General features: G+C 35.8%; 1 protein-coding gene across 4 annotated transcripts in view; it reads right to left on the bottom strand.

Moving 5' to 3' along the window:
* kcnn2 (potassium calcium-activated channel subfamily N member 2) overlaps positions 1-16683 on the bottom strand; it is a 64529-nt gene that overhangs the window by 3358 nt on the left and 44488 nt on the right. For 2 of the 4 annotated variants that reach the window (XM_048173227.1, XM_048173216.1), the window contains exons 7-8: positions 6568-6576; positions 1178-1247 (exon numbers count right to left, since the gene is read on the bottom strand). The exons of 1 other annotated variant lie outside the window; for it this stretch is intronic. In XM_048173227.1, the coding sequence (XP_048029184.1) occupies positions 1178-1247; positions 6568-6576 (79 nt within the window). Of the gene's footprint in view, positions 1-1177; positions 1281-6564; positions 6577-16683 lie in introns of all 4 variants that reach the window. One more of the 4 variants, XM_048173236.1, reaches the window with a different exon arrangement.

The raw sequence follows: 16683 nt of genomic DNA, 5'->3' as shown, positions 1-16683 counted from the left end.
AGTACAGACAGTGTGTGGCAGTTATGCAATGAAGTGTAATACTTAGGCTTAGAGGTTTGTTCAAATCCCTCACCCTAAGTATGTGCAACAGTGACACTTGCCTTAGCAAACGCCACTAAATATGAAGAAACTGTCTTAATAAATTTTTTAAAAAAGTGCTAAAGAAAATGAAATGGAGGAACATGAAAAATCAGAAACGGGTCACAAAAGTTGCAGACGTGCCGTATCAGGGCCTGTGGGTTGTCTGAAGGTTGCAGAAGCACTGCAGCTGCTTAAGTTATTTTAAGCTGCATTATAGGATTCATTGCCACTGCTTGCAGCTGCTGCCATGATTAATGTTATACCGCCCTCTGATGGTGAGAGGCAATTACGGCAATGATAAAAGGAGGCAGAAACCAGTATGAGTCATATCACATCAGGCTCCGCCTCAATGTCACCCTCTCCGGTTTGTTTAGGAGGTGCGGGACAGGAGGGTAATTGGGTAACACTAACTAATGACTCTCATGACAAAGCCCAGACAGAGGTTGCTGGGATATGACCACTGCGGATGTTTGAATGTCACAGCTTCGGCGTGGAAGCGTGTGTGCGCTCATGCGAAAGGCTGTTCAAGCTGACTCATCAGATCTCAAGTGTATCCCTTTCCCAGGTTGTGTGGGTTTTGCAGAGTCAGGCTGGCAGCATGCCTGGTGTTCCCCAAGGCTCGCTCTTAAGTCCGACTAAAAAATGGGCATAAGGGAAGTGCAAATGCAGCGCTTCAAATTTATCAGGCTATTTTAACATCTCAGGTATCCCATCAGTTTTGTTTTTTTCCTCAGGAGATGAAAGCTTTTCCAGGCCATTAGGCAGCATGATGAATTGTGCATAGCAAGAGGGAAATAAATAACAAAAGCGAACGTGAAAACATTTCGTAAAGGAAAAACAATAAATTAACTAACATCAACCATATGCTTAGTTGCTCTTTGTAAGGAAACAAATGATCTGTACCATATACAAAAAAACATATTGTAGACAAAACATAAAGAAACATACAAGCAAATCAAATTTTGAAATCTCGTCTGTTCATTTGACACCTGTAGACTTACAACATATGTGAGCTTTAGAATTTGTACTAAAACACAAACGGACCTCCTGTTTTTCCATCATGCATTAGTCAAACATTCACTCAAAGGTATCTTACCTTTGCAAGGTCCACTAGAGAGTTTGCTTGGTCATTCAGCTTGCGTTGCTCCATTTTTACACTTCTTAATCTGAACACAAGACCATTCAGAGCCCAATAGTGGCAAGCGGTCAGTATAAAAATCTTTTGACAGGTTCTCCATTCACAAGCCACACATTTCGGAAGCACTCCTAGGACATGCACAAGACATGAGGAGAGAATGCAGGGATTGAAGGAGGACTGAGGCGCATGCAAGTAAAAACTTCAGTGGGAAGAGGTTGTGGGCGAGGAAGGTCTCTTCATTTTTGAGGGATATTCTTTTCCACACCTCTTACAGGAACAAAGCAATGCTGTTACAACATCCAATGGAAATTATGAAAATATAATGACCTTATTTTTGCATACAAAATACACCAGGGGCTCTGATGAGAGACTTTTTGGTTAGTGAGGTAGGGGTGAATTAGATAGATTTAAAAAAATGTACAGGATTTACTTAAATTTCTTACAAAATATTTACAAAACTTGACAAAATTTACAAGACAAACCAGTCACTTCTAGTCCTAAAAACATATTTAGAGTTTAGTTTGAAATTTAAGGAGGGGGGGGGTGAAAATCATGTTTACCGTAATAAACTTATGGTAGAAGTCTATGGGGCCAGGCAATAAATGTTAAAATATGTACCCCCGGTTTCACAGACAAGGCTTAAATCTAGTCCCAGACTAAAATTCATGTTTGAGCTGTTTTAACTGAAAGTAACTTGCACTGACATATCTTATAATATTTTAGTGCCACTGTTTTGTCTCAAGATACGCACCAGTAATGTGTTTTTTTTTTAATGTACCTTTATAAAAGCTACTTAAATGCAGTAATTGAATTAAAGCCTAATCCTGGCTTAATCTAAGCCCTGTGAAATCGGGCCACAGTGTATTAAACTTTAAACAAGTTAAAACAACTCAAAAATTGCCTACTAACCTTGTTTATACATAGTTTTATCCATTATTTCATGACAATTTACAACCAGTGAACCTGGTAATGTTCAAATTATATGTGTAAGGGTATGAAACAACATTCAAACATATTTACATTTATTTATTAAAGGGGTCATGACATGGATTTGTTTTATTATTTTAATATGTTCCTTGAGGGTCCCTTATAAGGTTAAGTTTTTTTTCGCACAAAAAATTAAATATATACATGCGAAAAAACTATTATTTGCTGCTTTCATACTGAGCCTTTGAAATGATCTGTTTTTAAGGGGCAGATGCTTTAAGTCAGTAAACGGCTACTGTTATGATTGAAGTGTTTTGAAAACATTACCCATATAAACCGCCATTTACAGACAAAACATCATAAAATCATTTGGTTACTGTTTATGATGCAGCTGCTGTCAGATCTAATACAGTTGGCTGCTTCATCTTTCAACAATTTTTGTGTGAACTCTCCATTGCTGTGCCTTGTTTACAAAACAATCTGCAGTCAAACTTTCCGATCAAACATATAATCCTCTGACGAGATCCGGACCGGCATTAAAATAAACCATCCACATGTTTTGATGCTGGGATCCTTCTGCAGTCTGTACAGAGATGCAAAAGAGCTGTTTAAACTGGACGTCAGTGATTATAATGGGTTCAATTTGCAAATGTATTTGCCTGTGTGACATCACAGATCCTGTAATATGAAAATGAGCCGTTTTTGGAGCTTGATTAAATAAATGCTTTGTTTTTAACGATGACGTTTTAAGCTATGAAATTTGCAGGATGTTTTAATGATACAAAGACCTCTTTTATGTCCAAAAATGCAATGGAAATTTAATTTCTCATGTCAAGACCCCTTTAAGGCATGCTTACAAACAATGAATGTCATTTCATGTTAAATTGCTTATAAGAGAAATAAACTAGTACTTCGCTAAAAGGATGATTTATGAACTTTGTAGTTCAAATAACATTTTTTGCAGTGCTTTAACAAAAATATGAGCTTCACATTCTGCTTTTAAACCCTTCTGAATACCTTGCCCCATAGACTTCCATTGTAAGTGCATTGCTGTAAATGCAGTATTTTTTTTTTATTTTTTTTACAAACTGAAGGACAGTCTAAATTATTTTTTGAGATACTCGACTGCATGTCCATAGAGTGTCATTTGTTTTGAACCTGGAACATTCCTTTAAAATAACGACAAAGAATCCTGATGAATATTGGTTTTGTTATATTTTAAACTGATCACTGCGTACTGTAAGGAAGTGGAGATAAATAGCCTTTAAGAACTGAATACTACATCACACAGCTTTGTAAACCAACCCTCTCACTCAAATCCATACTACTAGCATTAATTATTCATCTCCATTTAATTAGGTTTCATAGGAACTACTTATCTTCACTATACATTAAGTGCTTTCTTCTCTCGTTCTCAAGGGCACTGCAAACAGCACTCTTGCGAGACGTGTGCAAGTAACACACACAAATTGCGGTTTGCAGTATGTTTCCAAACTCACAAGGGAGAAACACAAGAAAGCTGGACTCTGTTCTGGGGATTGAATCACAGCTGGAGATATTTGTAATCATTGCCGAGAAAGAGCAACATTTAGCAATTCATTGTGGAGACTGATGCATTAAGCTCTGAGTAAAACTCTCTAATTAAACTGTGAGAGTTTGATGACACAGATCAGAGAGGAGAGAATAGGGGCGGCCTCTGGGGACTGGATGGTGATTGGCCCAGATGTAGCAATTTCCATCCTGGAGAACTGCATTAAGAGTGTAGTATACTGATACAAAGGCTGCAATTCTGCTGCCAACCACTAGAGGGAGCAAAAAAGCACCACATGTCTAAGTCTGTCCAAAGATTACTGAATGAATCAAACAAAAACAAGGCCAGATCAGATTTTACCACTTATTCAAAAAAATAAATAAGGAATTATATTTTGTATATAGAAAATTAAACCTGCTTTTAGGACCATTAACATTGATTGGATTGACATTTTTATCACTTTTTACCCTCAAGTTAATCATCAACAGCAACTTACTTTTATGTATATATAATATAAATAATTTTTAAACATTTATATTCATTAGAATTTTATAGTAAAAGTAATTCAAGTAAAAAAAAAAGTTACAGTAATAACGGCAATAATATATTTTGTTTTTTATATAACGTATTTAAACATTTAACTTATATTTAAATATATTATAATATAAAATAGCTTATACAATGATTATTTTCAGTTTAAATCAGCATAAAGGCAGTAATATATTTTCTGTTAAATTTACTGTACATTAAAACATTTTTATAATATATTTTGTGTGATTTTTTTTTATTTGAATCAGCATAAATTAAAGGCAATAAAAAAAAAAAAAAAAGAAAAAAAAAAAAAAAAAAAAAAATATATATATATATATATATATATATATATATATATATATATTGTCCCATTATGGAAATAAGAAGAAACTGTCATGAAAATAATGTTAATTAATGGTCCTAAAATAATTAGAATTTTCTTTAAGTAAAACATAAATCATTCATTTATTTTTTTGTGGTGAAATATGACTAGGACATTCCCACAGCAATGGGGAACTAGGCACTTCATGTACTCAAACATAATTGTTTTTATTTTTTAAATTCGTATTGTTGAAATACTGCTGTACAATAAGTATGTCTAGAGAAAATGGCTCCATTAAGGTTCATTTTACAGTTGGATGACCGATAGCGTTTAGAGAGAGAGAGAGAGAGAGAGAGAGAGAGAGGAACTACATGCGATCGTTAAAGACATGAAAAGCTTTTCAAAGCATATATAACTAAATCTAATTTATTTGGAGGGCCTTGCACCACATTTCTATGTCTATTGTGCTAATGCATTTGGCAAGCGTCCGGTTTTGACATCATGGGTACATTAGAGAAAAGCGGCAGCCTACATGCTGTACACGAACCAAGTTTCATTCATGAGGCTCTTTCTGTTCAGTGAGACGGGTGTGTGGTGAACATAAGCTCCTGCTGGGGCAAAGGGAGCGGTGCATTTTGGGATAAAAGTCGTCCAGAGGCTCCCTCGGGCACCTGCTGACCTTCGCGTCTGAGAGCTCGTTTGCTCGTACAATCCCACACCGAGACATTGAGCTGTTTCTGTTTCTTTCTCCCTGTGTGCATTTTCTTGCAGTCAGTCTGATTCACCACATGCTGGTCTGGGCTGCAGTGAAAAATTGAAATCATTCATAGCAGTGCCGTGGAGCTGAAGCAAACTTCATGCACGTTTGCCTCGCTGCATAGGCTTCGTGAAATAATTCAGCATTTGAAAATGCCACAGCTGACTGCGGCCAGAGGAGACGTGAGGACACGTCCATTAAGACTGGCAATATTCACAAGCTGATTTATCCATATTATGACTAAGGACTTGGTCGTTGCCTTGGCTAACATCTGCACAGTTACCGGTCATCCAACTGGGAAATGAAGGGGTGGTGGCGGGGTGTTTGAAGGGAGGAGGGTGGGATATGCGGAGACAAATGTTTTTTTCAGGAGCAACTAGGATTCCATGAGCCCAAAGATGCTTACGGCCGTATGAAACAGATTTGAGAAACAGGACATAAATTAAACATTTCAGGAAAAGTCATTCTTCGACTCATGGAAGCAAAGTAAAGTTTTTAATCAGTGTCTGTCTGATTAAACGTCCCAAATAATCACATTCATGCAACAATGGAAAGAAAACACCCTCTATTATTGATAACTGGAATTCACTAAATAAAATGCTAATGTATAGCTGGTTTAGTTTGTCTGTGGCAGTGCTGGTTTTAGGACAGTGCAGCTGAGAAATGCCTAAAATGCTTATTGAGTGAATTTCACAAAATCTCCAGGTCACATTTCAGCTCAAAATCAAAAGAAAAATTTTAATTTTGTAACATAATTCAGAAATTTGGCATTGTAACATTATTTTCATGATATTCATTTAAATCAAGTTAGTACAACAAATACTATCATAATATATATATATATTTGACACTATAGTAATGAAAATTATATACTTAAATGCCATGAAAACACTTTAAAAAGTAAAAAAAAAATAGGCAATGTTAGCAATATATAAATTATAATTTCTTTCTTTTGATTTTAGAGCAAAAACCTGGACATATTCTTGACAATTTCTACCAATTAACAATTGTACTAAATGGTCAAAAAGTTACATTTATTGTCCTTAATTGTCTCTAATACTCTTCTTGTTTTTTTTTTGTTTTTTAAGTATGTGAAAGTAAAACATTTAATAATGCCTGATACACTTCAAAAATATTTGTAATTTTTTTTTAAAGAATGAATTTCACTTATCAAATGAGGGCGTGTACATTTTTTTCTTCTAAGGTCATTAGATAGAAATACAAGCTCTCATTTGCATGCACACAACAAATCTGTATCTAAAGGTGAGGCGAAGACTTACTTTCGAGCTCTATTGCATTGTGTTGACACAAACAGGAAAAAAAGGAAACATAAAATAGACAAATGAATTATCACAACAGTTAAAATGTGGCATGATTATTGTGTTCAGATCTCCCCGCAACCTCCATCGACACAGACAGTAATCAGGTGAACATCAGGTGAACATTGACGTCCCCAAAATCCCAACAAGTCCTTTCAGCACAACATCCGCAATCGTCCATCCTATTTGCCCTTTTCTGCATTATCATTTTCTAGATTAGCAAAATAAGAGTTTTTCCGACCAAAAACATTCCCTTCTGCCCCGCCTCATGACTGCCGTTGTTAAACTTACCAAACTACAAGCTACTCATAATTCTAAGCTAAACTTTTTAAAAAAAGTAGTTAGCTACTAAAATAGAAAAAAAAAGACAACTACAATAGCTACTTTCACCCATGAATCCACATTAAATTGCAGTAAAATTGCTAGATTAACTTTTTTTAGTAAATTTACCACATTTTCATTCACACATGCAGCAATTTTCTATCTTTTATCCGTATGGCTGTTAAAACTCAGATGTCATGAACAAACAAATTTACTCTAAATACAAAAAAAAAAACTCAGAATCTATATAAGAGGCTGTTTACACGACACCGTTTTCAACTAAAAACGGAAAACTTTTTTTTGTGTTTTGGCCGTGTATTTACACGACAAAGGCGTTTTGGGGGCTTGAAAATGCAAACTTTTGAAAACAGGTTTCAAAGTGCAAATTTTTGGAAACGATTCCGTTATGATCTCCGTGTAAACTATAAAAATGTGAGTTTGTGAAAAAGGTGACGTCACGCACACGCATATTATGTGTTCAGTCTATAGCCGCATAGTGTTTCTTTGCAAAGTGACATTGCCAACTACTGGCCTGGCATGAATAATACAGCGTTTTTAGTCATTTTCACGGATCCGTGTGAACGGGGAACGTTTTGACAACATTGTCATCTGTACTCAAAAAACGTGAAGGAAAAACTTCCGTTTATAGTACATTGTTGTCATGTAAATATGCCCTAAGGGATTCATAACAAAGCAATTAACTAAATATTAAAAGAAAGACATCGTAAAATTACAAAAACAGCAATAGGCTATAGCTTATAATAGCATTACACTATAAAAGTAGTTTGTAACTAGAAAAGCTAAACTATTTTGAAAATTGACTTTCAAAAAATACTACTGAAAAAAGGAGTTTAGCTAGTGGCTAATTAAAAGTAGCGATTGCACTGCATGACTTTTCCATTGTTTTTCTATGTAAACATGCACTAGACGGACGTGTTTGAAGGTTGCGCTCATATCTTTTTCAGTGTCTCGTTGCGCTCAAGTTCAACCTCGTTTTTTTTCCATTTCACTGCCCTGCATGTTTTTAAACACAAAAACGCATTCTGATTGACCCCTTACTTTTCAACACAAGTAGCTCCGCCCCAAACTCACAGCATTGGTTGAGGCAGATGTTGACATACTGGTTTTGAAAGCACCACAAATCCATAATGTTTGTACTCTTTGGATATTCAACCTTTATCTTAAACCATAAAGTAAATATTTTAATATCATCGCACTCAAAAAAACTTTAAAAGTCACATTTTAAAATTTAAAACTTTAAAAACACCTTAAAAAACCAGCAGATTATTACTGGAGCGTGTCAGATTGTGTCTGACCTTCATTAACGCGGCAGATGCGCTGTGTGTCAGTCTTGTGCCGCTCATTTAGCTAACGACTCCCTGGCCCAATTGTGCTGATCCTACGGACCCCATTGATGAATAAAGCAGGGGCTTGGTGGCACAGCAGGTGGTGCATGGGATGCCGCACACACAGGCTTGAGTTACAGCTGGCACCACCCACGCAACAGCCTTCCCCTCTCCTCACGCTCTGCACACGCATACCATGGACGTTCTTTCCTCGTCCTCAAAGCCACCACTCGTAACCTTCATCGTGACTCCCCATCATCATTGCCCTGTCAACAGCGCATTTGCTGCCCGGCACCTGTTTCTACAGCAAAGGACAAACAGTCCTCCAAAAGCATGATGTGTTCCTTATTTCCTGTGTGGTTTCAGCATGTGTAGGACATCTAAAGCGTACCTTGGCCTGAAGATGGCCTGAAGATAAATTCAGCGTTATACTAGACTTGCTATCCTAGAACTAATGCATGATAAGAATGGCTTCGTTCAGTGGAAATCGATCCGAGTCGTCCTCATTATGCAAAACGGCATGTTTTCTGTGTTAAAGGACACACGCCGGAACCATTAGGGAAGACGGAGCCAACTGGGAAGTTTTACATTTGGCCTGCGACGGCAGTTTCCTGTCTTTATGGGATTGGAACTGGGCCAGGCGCTCTTAAAACATAAAGGACATTGAAAAGAAACAGGGAAAACGAATTAAAGAAGAAGATAGAAAACCACAAATGTCTGTTAAGACTGGCGCGCGCACACCTGACCGGCCGTATTGATGCTCACATATAGTCTAAATGAAGGCATGTGAACACATATACAACCATAAAAACACAAGAGCACACACTAATGGTTTTTCAAGAGCTGGGAGCAATTTGACCATTAATCTGTGGTGTCGTCATGTGTGAGCAGTAGCTTGTGGTTTATGTGTCCTGACTGAACATTAGCCGCTCGCCTGTATTCCCTACATCTCTGCTCCAAGCAATCTCAGACTGTTTTCTTTCAGCTATGCATGCACCTATAAAAAGAGCCAGGACATTGTGTGAAGTTTCCCTCGGCGTTATTAGTTGTGATGTATCACGCAAACCACAGCCCGACAGCATCTAATTCCATCTTGTGGCAAGAGTGAAACAAGAGCAGACAAATCAGAAGTTTGAATACATTGTTTCTATCATTAGCAACTTTACATTATGAATCAAGGTGATTGAGTTATAGAGGAAAAACAGATTTGTAATTTTTCTGAAGAAAATGTCCACTACCATGATGCAAGGGTGAGTTGTTCTAAGTATCTTGATTAATCATTCTGTTTTCAAGTCTAAGGTCTAAGGTTTGCAAAGGTCTAAATGATGATTGCTAGGGGTTCTGGGTGGTTGCTAGGGGATTTTGTGGTTGCATGGTTGTATTGATAGATAGATAGATAGATAGATAGATAGATAGATAGATAGATAGATAGATAGATAGATAGATAGATAGATAGTTAGATAGATGATAGATAGATAGATAAATAGTTAGATGATAGATAGATAGATAGATAGATAGATAGATAGATAGATATATAGTTTGATAGATGATAGATAGATAGATAGATAGATAGATAGATAGATAGATAGTTAGATGATAGATAGATAGATGATAGATAGATAGATAGATAGATAGATAGATAGATAGATAGATAGATAGATAGATAGATAGATAGATAGATAGATGATAGATAGATAAATAGACAGATAGATAGATAGATAGATAGATAGTTAGATAGATGATAGATAGATAAATAGATATAGATAGATAGATGATAGATAGATAGATAAATAGATAGATAAATAGTTAGATAGATAGATAGTTAGATAGATAGATAGATAGATAGATAGATAGATAGATAGATAGATAGATAGATAGATAGATAGATAGATAGATAGATAGATGATAGATAGATAAATAGGCAGATAGATAGATAGATAGATAGATAGATAGATAGATAGATAGATAGATAGATGATAGATAGATACATAGTTAGATAGATAGATAGATAGATAGATAGATAGATAGATAGATAGATAGATAGATAGATAGATAGATAGATGATAGATAGATAGATAGATAGATAGATAGATGATAGATAGATAGATAGATAGATAGATAGATAGATAGATAGATAGATAGATAGATAGATAGATAGATAGATAGATAGATAGATAGATAGATAGATAGATAGATAGATAGATAGATAGACTTTTTCAGCATCTCACGGCATTCTAAAAATGCGGGACTACAGTTCAACTTTTTTTTAAAATGCGTCTCTAAACCTTGGACTCATCACGTCTCGGGTTTTTAACAACAAAAACGCATTTTGTGTGAACCGAACCTAACTGATTGAAAGATAAAAAGTGCATTCTTATTTCAGTGCTGTTATTTAAGCAGACAGCCTTGTACATTCAGTTTAACATGCATCAACAGCAAGCCAAAGAGGGGATGGTTTTCAACTGAGCTATGCATATGCATTTTAAACACTTAGGACCTGTTTACTATAGTGATTTTTGTTTTAAAATGCATAACTTTTGCTACGGTTAAGCCTGGTGTTTACACCACTTGGGAGTTTTTGACCCTCGAAAACGCTCCAGAACCCAATTTAGTTTGAAAACTCCAGGGTTGCTTTCAGTGTAAATGGACCAAAACAGAGACGAAGGCGTGGCTGTCCACATTATGCTACCAGAACACGACAATATCAGACCAGAGCCGTCTCTCTCAATAGCTCTGTAACAGACCAACCTTGACAACCGTGTAAACAATAACATGGAGACGGAACTGCATGCTTAGCTGACTATGTTGTGCCATTGTGAAGTTAAACTCTTCATTTCATAATACTGCAGCTGTCTACATGCAGAAGAGGCAAGCTATTATTAGAGCAAGTGGCAACTGTTTACACTTGTACAAGCATGCCAAGTGTGCATGAGTGGTCATGTGACATGGGTTTTCAGTCGTGTAGTGTAGACGGAGATCGTTTCTGAAACGCAGTGGAAACGCCAGTATAGACAAGGATCGTTTCATTTTAAAACGCTGTAAAAACAAAAACGCACTAGTGTAAAAAAGGCCTTACATTATGTTCTTGCTCTGCCCATTTTATATGAAGATACATATTCTTGAAGATACATTAAACTCCCCGTAATTAGTTGCCTGGCAAGTCCAGAATGATATATTTTCTACAAGATACAATCAGATTCGTTTATTTCAGTGACGCAAACAGCGTCACTCTAGTGCGGCGAAAGTCCCTTCAATATCAGTTGGCAATAACACCACGTATTCTCAAATTCTTACCGCAACAATGACACAAGTCATTAACATCGCTCTCTCTAGCGCTAGCCATGTTAAACTACTCTCCGTTCTTGCCAAAAAAGCTATTGTGCTTGCCCGGGGCCGTTTATTTACTTTTCTCTGTTGACTCTCTTGTCGCTTTGCTAACGTCATATCCGCCCTTCTCTGATTGGTTTACTCCGCTTCCTGTTTGCTCGGATTTGCTCCGCCCTAGAAATCGAATTGATTCAATGGTGACCAGACTCATCCGCTGGTACAGCGGTGAGGCTGGATTTTCCAGGCAATGTAATTAGCACCTTGATAGCACGCAAATATTTCAGCCCATTTTCGCTTGTGATTAGGGCTGGCCGATATGGCCAAAAAATGATCACGATAAAAATTTTTATATTAGTCTATATCGATAATTATTATGATAAATATCAAATCTTATAAATGGTCGGATAGATGGTCCGTGTGGCACAGTTAAAACAAGTAGTTCTGCTTTTGGTGCATAAACATTATATCGAACATTTATCAAACTCTAGTTATCATTTAATCATCAAAAATTATATCGCGATAAGTATCGTTATCATTTTATTGCCCAGCCCTACTTGTGATACAGACTGAAGTGCCTCATGAGCATATAACACACCTTCTACAGCCCTTAAAGGGATAGTTCACCCAAAAATGATAATTTGATGTTTATCTGCTTACCCCCAGCGCATCCAAGATGTAGGTGACATTTTTTCTTCAGTCGATCACAAATTATGATTTTTAACTGCAACCGCTGCCGTCTGTCATTCAAATAATGGCGGTTGATGGGAACTTCATCTATAAGAGTTAATAAACCTTGCTTAGACAAATCCAAATGAAACCTTGCGGCTCGTGACGACACATTAATGTCCTAAGACACGAAACGATCGGTTTGTGTGAGAAACCGAACAGTATTTATATCATTTTTTTACCTCTAATACACCACTATGTCCAACTCCGTTCAGGACTCCTTTAGTGATGTCTGATCGCGCTCTGACAACGGCAGTGATGTCTCGCGCATATACTTCAATGAGTGTCAGACATCACTGCCGTTGTCAGAGCGCGATCAGACATATAAATACTGTTCGGTTTCTCTCACAAACCGATCGTTTCGTGTCTTAAGACATCAATGTGTCGTCACGAGCCGCAAGGTTTCATTTGGATTTGTCTAAGCAAGGTTTATTCACTCTTATAGATGAAGTTCCCATCAACCGCCATTATTTGAATGACAGACGGCAGCGGTTGCAGTTAAAAATCATCATTTGTGATCGACTGAAGAAAAAATGTCACCTACATCTTGGATGCACTGGGGGTAAGCAGATAAACATCAAATTTTCCTTTTTGGGTGAACTATCCCTTTAATCTAACTTCTCCACACACAGCCCACCTTATATGGTTTTTAATCAATGCATGAATAGTAAAAACAGAACATTATTTGTGCCTAAATTCTGACTGGGTGGGCAAGACAGACGTTTAGTGGGCTCAGCCCACCCCTGCCCATGCCTAGATCTGGCCCCGTTCTAGGTGGTTGCTGGGTTGTTCTATGTGGTAGCTAGGGTCTACCTGGTGGTTGCCAGGGTGTTCCATGTGGTTGCTAGTGAATCTGAAAGCTTTCTAGCTTTCTAGAAATCTAGGTCTGTTCTGGTGAGTATGAAGTTGCAATGTGATTGCCATTAAATTCTAGGTGGCTGCTATGAGTTTAAGAGGACATTACTAAGTGGTTGCTAGGAGGAGTGTTCTGAATGGTTGCTAGGATGCTGCTGAGTAGAAGGATGGATGTTGCTAAGGTGTTCTGCATTGTTGCTACAAAGTTAAGGTGGTTGCTTAGTGGTTTGTTTTAGTAAACACTGATGAAACAAAGGCAGAACAAATGAAGGGAATAAGAAACTACAAATGAGATGAATGTTTTCTGCAAATATTGGTGCAAATTTTTATCAGTGTTTTTCATTTTTCCGATTTAGCTAATTATGCGTAAAGAACATCTTTCAATAATGAATATTTGTCTTCATGGGCATGGTTGATTTAGCTAATTATAAAGACCAACGCGAGACAAAATAAACAGAAGGGATTCAATACTCTCATCTAAATGCGTGAAACGTGTCCCCTCAAGCTCAAAACTGCGACCATACATTTCAAAGCTTAACAGCACAAATAAATCTTATCGCTGAAAAATGATTTAATGTTTACTTTATAGCTAGCGTTAAACTGGTCACAACACTAATGTTATAGAGCAGATGAAAAGTGGACAGAGTGATGAATAAAGTTTAAATGAGGAGAGAAAAGAGAGAAAGGAAGAGAGAGTCTGACAGAACCCTAAAATGAAAGGCGGTGAAACTCGTCCCTTGACACCTTCATGAATAGTGAAACAGGAGTAAAGGACGATAGGATGTGCTCTCCACATTCGTCATGGTTTCCAGTTGCTTTAGAGATGCTCCTTATTCAATATAAGCTTACATGGCCCACAATTACAGCGTTAGCCATGGACTTCAAAGCCATTTCACTGCTTTGATATTGTTACTTTGAGATATACACCTAAATTCAGCTCAGTTCAATTACAGTATTTCCTTAGGTCTTGTTGAAGAGTGTGTCCTGATCATTTTAACCTTTTCAAACATTTTGGCAGAGCACTTTTTGAATTAAGATACACTACAGTTCAAAAGTTTGGGGTCAGTAAGATGTTTTAATGTTTTAAAAGAAGTATCTTCTGCTCACCAAGCCTGCATTTATTTGATTAAAAATACAAACAAAAACAGTAATATTGTGAAATATTATTCCAATTTAGAACATGTTTTCTATGTCAATATACAGTAAAGTGTAATTTATTCCTGTGATCAAAGCTGAATTTTCAGCATCATTACTCCAGTCTTCAGTGTCACATGATCCTTCAGAAATCAATCTAATATGATGATTTGATGCTCAAGAAACATTTATGATTATTATCAATGTTGAAAACAGTTATTTACATTTTTATTTCATGATGCTATGATGAATAGAAAGTTCAAAAGAACAGCATTTGTCTGAAATCTAAATCTTTTGTAACATTAAACACTACCGTTCAAAAGTTTGGGGTCAGTAAGAATTTTAATTTTATTTTTGGGGGATAGAAATAAAATTAATAAATACTTTTATTCTTCAAGGATGAGTTAAACTGATCAAAAGATACAGTAAAGACAATTATAATGTTAGCTATTTTAAATAAATGCTGTTCTTTTGAACTTTCTATTCATCTAATAATTTTGAAAAATTGTACACAACTGTTTTCAACATTGATAATAATAATGAATGTTTCTTGAGCATCACATCATCATATTAGATTGATTTCTGAAGGATCATGTGACATTGAAGACTGGAGTAATGATGCTGAAAATTCAGCTTTGATCACAGGAATAAATTACACTTTACTGTATATTGACATAGAAAACAGCTGTTTTAAATTGGAATAATATTTCACAATATTACTGTTTTTGTTTGTATTTTTAATCAAATAAATGCAGGCTTGGTGAGCAGAAGATACTTCTTTTAAAACATTAAAAAATCTTACTGACACCAAACTTTTGAACGGTAGTGTACTTCACAAAGATTTTTGTTCTAAACTTCTACCAGCAAACATTTTGCACCTTGCATGAGCACAGTTTAAACAGGCATTAGTAAAAACAATTGTAAGCATGAGATACAGAAATTCTGTCTAATAGAGCGAAGGTGATAATCATGCTCGATAGTTAATACATGGCTGATATTACATTACATGCTATTTTGACTAAATAAATTAAACAAAACACTAAAAGTTAATATCAATCATTTTATACAATTTAGGCATCACAACATTATAATATACAACATAAAAAACCATAGATATTCATTTTGAGATTTGCTAAAGGTTACATTTAACAGCATTATTAAATTATTAGTGTTTTTAAAGATTACCTTTAGAGTAAGGACTTTTCACTAAATTTAAAACTATCTCCAATAAAAGCTGATGACCTTTTAAAACTTTGGGGTCAGTAAGATTAAAAATAATACTTCTACTACTACTAATAATAATAATTTTAATTCAGCAAATTGATCAAAAGTGACAGTAAAGACTTGACATTACAAAAGACTGCTATTTCAAATAGTTCTGTTCTTTTGAACATTCTATTCATGAAATAATCCTGAAAAAAAGTTTTACGTCAGTTTCCACAAAAGCAGCAAATCATCATATTAGAATGATTTCTGAAGGATCATGTTACACTGAAGACTGGAATAATGAAGTAGAAAATTCAGCTTTGATGAATACAATTTTTAAATAAATATATTCAAAAAGAAAACTGTTATTTTAAAGGGTAATAATATTTCAAAATGTTACTGTATTTACTGTTTTTTGACCAAATAACTGCAGTCTTTGTGATCATAAGAGACTTCTTTAAAAAAACCTCAAACTTTTGAAAGGTATTGTGAATGGTTCTGATGTATCATGCATTTCTACTATTTTGACTCATTATTTTGATACACTAATATGCTTTACATACATAAAAGACTGTTTTATATAGTTTAGAAGTCTAATATAAACTACTCTCATTAAAAGACAAAGATAGTAGAAGATTAGTGTTAGGTGGAAAAAAACTATATGTAAATGTAAATGATAAAAGTCAATTCAGAATGACTAAATCTCTTTTCCTATTAAAGGGCATCTCAGCTGTTTGGTGGAGGCTCACAATACAAGGTTTGTAATGTGTCCTGAGAAAAGAGTGTTGCTGTGGTAAAGACTCATGGTAAAGTGCTTTATAACCCAACATTAAAGGTCACAATTTCAAGCCAGTATCTCTGGGAGTGGCTGAAAATAAAACATAGTGAAGAAACTACAAACCCAGAAGGTTTCAGATGAAATGAGGTGGGTTTATATTCCCATTTTCCCTTTTGGGTATCCCAAATAATCAGTCACTGGATGAGTGTGACATTTACAGGGCACTTATGTCCTCTTTTAGATGGCTCGTAAATACCAAGAGTGAGACCTATGGGGGAAAAGCAAGTGTCCTCACTAGTGCCTTACTGAGGGCTGATTAACTCTATAATGGAAGAACAGAGCATCAATACAACGAGCGATACTAAATATCTCAGATCAGCAAAA

The sequence above is a fragment of the Megalobrama amblycephala genome, linkage group LG2 (assembly GCF_018812025.1).
Source record: "Megalobrama amblycephala isolate DHTTF-2021 linkage group LG2, ASM1881202v1, whole genome shotgun sequence".
Classification (NCBI taxonomy): domain Eukaryota; kingdom Metazoa; phylum Chordata; class Actinopteri; order Cypriniformes; family Xenocyprididae; genus Megalobrama; species Megalobrama amblycephala.
This window is presented reverse-complemented; position numbering and strand designations above follow the sequence as displayed.